The 5,428-nt window shown below is 37.0% G+C and overlaps 1 protein-coding gene across 1 annotated transcript; it reads left to right on the top strand.

Annotated features, from left to right (window-relative positions):
* The first annotated feature begins 1,112 nt into the window (after positions 1–1,112).
* Positions 1,113–5,149, top strand: LOC132643974 (small ribosomal subunit protein eS4-like). Its single transcript, XM_060360505.1, has 2 exons — positions 1,113–1,485; positions 5,139–5,149. The coding sequence occupies exons 1-2, from the start codon at positions 1,113–1,115 to the stop codon at positions 5,147–5,149; spliced, it is 384 nt and encodes a 127-aa protein (XP_060216488.1).
* Positions 5,150–5,428: the final 279 nt, after the last annotated feature.

Here is a 5,428-nt window from a genome sequence, read left to right as displayed (position 1 = left end):
CTGAGACCTACAACACCTACTGAAGTTTGTAGTTTTCTGGGTTCGGCAACATTTGTAGAAGGTTTTTCTTCTATCTTTGCACCACTGACGAAGCTGACTCAGAAATCAGCTAAATTTCATTGGGCGGATGCTTGTGAGCGTAGTTTCCAGGAGTTGAAGAATAGATTGACTTCGTACCCGGTCCCGACACTGTAGAAGGATCGGAGGGCTATGTTATTTATTGTGATGCCTTAGGTGTTGGACTAGGTTGTGTGTTGATGCAGCACGGTAAAGTTTTTGCTTATGCTTCAAGACAGTTGCGGTAACACGAGAAAACTATCCAACCCATGATCTAGAGTTGGCTGCGGTAATTCATGCATTGAAGATGTGGAGGCATTATTTGTATGGCGTTCATGTTGATATTTATACAGACCATAAGAGTCTCCAGTAAATTTTTCAAGCAGAAGGAGTTGAACTTGCAGCAAAGGCGATGGTTGGAACTATTGAAAGATTACGATGTTTGCATCTTTTATCATCCAGGGAAGGCGAACGTCGTAGCCGATGCTCTTAGCCGTAGATCCATGGGTAGCTTATGTGATGTTCAACCAGAGAAGAGGGAGTTAGCTCATGAGCTTCTACAACTAGCTAGCCTAGGAGTTTGATTGATAGACTCGGGCAATACGGGAGTTACTATTCAGAATTTAGTTGCTTCGGCTTTAGTAGTTGAGGTGAAAGAGCGCCAGTATAAAGATCCCATTTTAGTTCATTATAGAGATACATTCCCTCAGAATAAAAATTCACCATTTGAGATTTCGCAGATAGAGTTCTTAGATATCGAGGCAGATTATGTGTTCATGATGTTGCAGAATTTATCTGATTACTAGTTTGGTCATGCCAAAACTATTATCCTTAACCAAAGGTGTTATTCAACAAATGTAAAGTCTCTTTACTTTTGAGTTTTCCTAATCATATCTTTAAAGTGAACTTTCTAGTAGCTTCAGAAATGACCTTTCTGTGCCATTACAATTCTTTACTATAAAAAGATAATGACTGACTGATCAAACAACCTCTAAGCTTTATTTTCACGGAAACTATTCTCTACTGGCAGCTAATCATATTCGAAAACCACAAAAATGGCAAGAGGATTGAAAAAACTTTTGAAGATGCTCAATGCACGAAAGCGTTGGATGCTTGATAAACTTGGAAGGGCTTTTTCTCCCAAGCGTTTCTCTAATTTACATAACTCAAGGGAATGTTTGCCATTGGTTATTATCCTCAGGAACAGATTGGAATATGTTTTGATTTACCGTGAGGTTATCTCCATTTCGACTCAACGACAAGTTACGGTTGATAGGAAAGTTAGGACAGTTAAAACTTACCCTGCTGGTTTCATGGATGTTTCAATTCCAAAGACAAATGAGAACTTTCGACTTCTTTATGACACCAAGGGTCGTTCCTATCTCTATTTGTTCAGGGACAAGGAAACCAGTGTTCAAACTTTGCAAGGTACCTTAATGCATCATTTATATATATTGCTATTTTATCCGGGCAAATAGCTTTTGGATGCACATTTTGAATGACTTCATTCGGGTCATATACTTTCGAACGTATAAATTATGTCATTTGGATTAGATACTTTCGAATGAATAATAATTTTATTCGGATTAAAATACTTATTAATTTTATTCGGGTTAAAATACTTTCGAATATATAACAATTTTATTCAGGTTAAATACTTCTGAATATATAATAATTTTATTCAGAATAAAATACTTCCGAATATATAATAATTTTATTCGGGTTAAAATACTTCCAAATATATTTGTTACAATCGGTTTTCATTTTGGTCAGGAATAATCCTTTCGACTTAACTAGTTATAATAGAGGCCTCATGATTATGTTGATTAATTAGACTTCTCTAATTCATTTTGGCATTTTTGCTTGATTATAAGCTTTTCATTTGATAATCTGTTTACCCTGACAACGTTTCTAGACGTTCGAGTATATGTAATTATCACACATAGTGTATTTATCTGTAGAGAAATAGTTTATTTGACTGATGAATTTCTTTCTTATTGACTTATATAATGTATACATTAAGTCACAGGGAGAGAGTTAACCAAACTATCCGGATTTTGGATCAACCGGTTTAGAGCCTGGCCAACAATCCCCAATATTACAACATTAATTTCAAGATAAATACTCCAACTCTTATACAAGAAAGTTTGGGCATCAAACGTCCATTTCTTCGACAATCCCCAGTATTCTGTCTGGGTTCAACATTTTGATTCCATATATAATACCAATTGAACAATCTCCGGTGACTTTTTATCCTTGTCAATCATCCGTTCCAATTACCCATTCAAAGTAGTAACACGTTTTATGTTCCTGCCTCATTAAAAACCTTCCCAGAAAAATCCTTCTTTTGGGACAAAAACCGATCGATGGGAAAAAGAGCGCAACACATGTTTTCAGAATTCAGCGGGTAGTCTTCATATGCTTTTCCTCACTTCATTTTCTCCTGCAGGGATCAACTTTTATCTGCATCAAACGTTAGTAACAAAAGAAAACGACGTAACTAAACAAAAACGTACCTTAAATAATTTTGCGTAGAACGTCGTGATACTGTCACGACCCAACCGGAGGGCCGCGACGGGCACCCGGTGCTAACCCACCCGGGTACCTCTTATCATACTTTCACATTTACATCTAGGTGAGCCACATAGCTAAATCATAGTTTCCATCCATTATTCATACTAATTCCATTGGGCAACAATACATATATATCATCATCAATAACAATGCCCATATAGATGTACATAAGCTGACGAGGCTAACAAAATGATATCCAAAATATAGGCCGATAAGGCTGAATACATCTAACCATATACACATGTCTACGAGCCTCTAAGGAGAGTATGTCATATCATATAGGCGGGACAGGACGCCATGCCCATAAATATGTACACAAAAGAATAAATACCAAAAGCCGTAGCTCCGAATGAAATGGAGCTCCGCTATGTAGTCCCTGAGTAATAAAGCTATAGATCAAGCATGTCTCCCTGGCCACCTGCGGGCATGACGCAGCGTCCACAAACAAAAGGACGTTAGTACGAAGAATGTAATGAGTATGTAAAGCATGACCAACATCATTATAGAAGCATAATAAGCAACATAAGAAATAGCATAAGATGGGAGGTAGTAGAACCATAATCATAAACACTTACTTGCTTTTCATAGGGACTTTCCATTTCTAATGCGTGATTGTGTACATATATCCATATCCATGTCCGTATTCATATCTGTACTCATTTACATTTCGTATCCATTTTCGTATTCATAGCATATTCGTATTTATATTCATATTCATATCGTATACATATCTATATCATGTACATAGCATACCCGACCATAAAGGTTCGGTGTTTCACATACCAGGCCATGGCAAGGCTCAGTGAGTATACATACCTGGCCCTACCAGGGCTCAGGGTTATCCGTACCCAACTGCAGTGGTGCGTGCGCAATATATATATATATATATATATATATATATATATATATATATTCTACCCAGCCATATAAGCTCGGGGTTTCATAATAGTCATACATAGACACATATACATAAAAGCTCATAAGCATCTTTAGTATCATTACTATCGTCGTTCATTACATCTATCCCTAGAGGATTTTCATCATAGTAGGAATTTAGTACAATCGTAACATATCGAGATTCATGAGCTTAGTAGCTTTTGAAGATAGCATCATAGGCTCATAGAAGATTATATATTTGGCCAAGGAACCATGCCTTATGAAAGAAGGGTTAGCCTTACATACCTTTCCGTTCAACTATTCTATCACTTGCACGTTCTCCTTCAATGCTCACGTTTCTACCTTCATTAGAGTTATACTATCATTAGAAAATCGATAGCTTAGCATACATGACTAAAGCTAGAGAAAATTGGACAACATTTCCTTTATTTATACGACTTCCTCCATATCATATATCAACTCCCAAACATCAATAATAACATTCACAACATCATAACAATAGTCTTTATTCACCTACATTATCCTTACTTCTCAATTCACTTCCAATCATCCATATCCATGGTCATAGCACACGATTACATTCATTCATATACAATGTTTATCCCATGTTCTGAACATCATTTATAACATAACCATAATCACAACACATCAAGAATCATGACTCAATCCAAGCTTTTACTAAAAAATGACACTATTCCCACATTCATGACCCATTTTCTATATTCTTCTACAATCCAAGTGTTTCAACTTCTCAATACCTTAAAAAACATGGAAATACCATAAAACTTACCTTATATGGTGTAGGAATGACCCTTGGATGGAAACACTTCACTTGAGCAAAATCCTAGTTTCACCTTCACTTGGATTCCTTGTCTTGGATGAACTTTAATGGGTTTCTTACACTTGATTCTCTTGGTTTGATGAAGTTGTTCACTAATATCCCTTGAATTCTTGTGGGAGAAGTGTGGAGAAATTTTCTAGAGAGTTCTAGAGAGAAGGGGTGTGAATGGGAAATGAAATGAAATAACTTGGACCCCTTATTAATAATACTCAAATCTGTCCCGCTCCAAATCTACGGACCAACATACAGTCCGTATAAATTTCACTGACCGTATGTCTGGCCGTGGATTTGGTCCAGTGAGGCTGGCCATCTGGGCTGATTATACGGCCAAACATACGGCCAGTATAATTTATACGACCAGTATGTTGGGCTATATAATGCCCAGTTCTTCCGAACTCATTGTCGTCGACTCGTTTGATCTCCAATCCTTATGGAACCTTCTTGACACTTTTTTATCACCTTATTAACAATCTAAGGGACGTTATAAATCTTCTCCAAAGCATCATTAAATCATCATTAACTTGTTACTCGTAAATCCTTTCCGATACACCTCGTATGCCTTGCCTTCTCTTGGCAAACTTTCTCCTCTTACCTCGAATGTCTTTGAAATCTTAATTAGGGTCATTAAATGTCATTCCTTACTTATTGAAATACCATATACTTCGTGCTCTTCATTAGTCTATTCACTGTGCATCAACGGAAAATTTTCCGAGGTGTAACAGATACGGACTTTCTTTCCCTGAAAACTTTTGCAAGTTTACTTTTTCAGGATCCCAGTAATACACGTATTTTACCTCCTTTTGCTTCGAGAAATCACCCAATTTTGATTCGGGAGCTTTCCCAACCATATAATCTGGTCCAGTAACTCTTTTTTATTGGGGTATTTTACCCTTCATCGGTTTCATTAGCTACTTTGTCCCCGGGTCTTCCATTCGCCAAACATAACTCATTGGATGCACTCAAATTCATCTGATGTTGGAAAATCCACCTATTTGTGCAAAAGCATTGCCTTCACATCGTGAACCTACGACCTCCCAAACATAACTTTGCATTCCATGC

This window comes from Lycium barbarum, chromosome 6, assembly GCF_019175385.1.
Source record: "Lycium barbarum isolate Lr01 chromosome 6, ASM1917538v2, whole genome shotgun sequence".
NCBI lineage: Eukaryota > Viridiplantae > Streptophyta > Magnoliopsida > Solanales > Solanaceae > Lycium > Lycium barbarum.
Note: the sequence above shows the minus strand (reverse complement) of the source record. Positions and strands in the feature narration are given on the sequence as shown.

What these genes read in the sequence shown, in the direction of transcription:
- LOC132643974 (XM_060360505.1), top strand. Translation starts at nt 1,113, where the DNA reads ATGGCAAGAGGATTGAAAAAACTTTTGAAGATGCTCAATGCACGAAAG.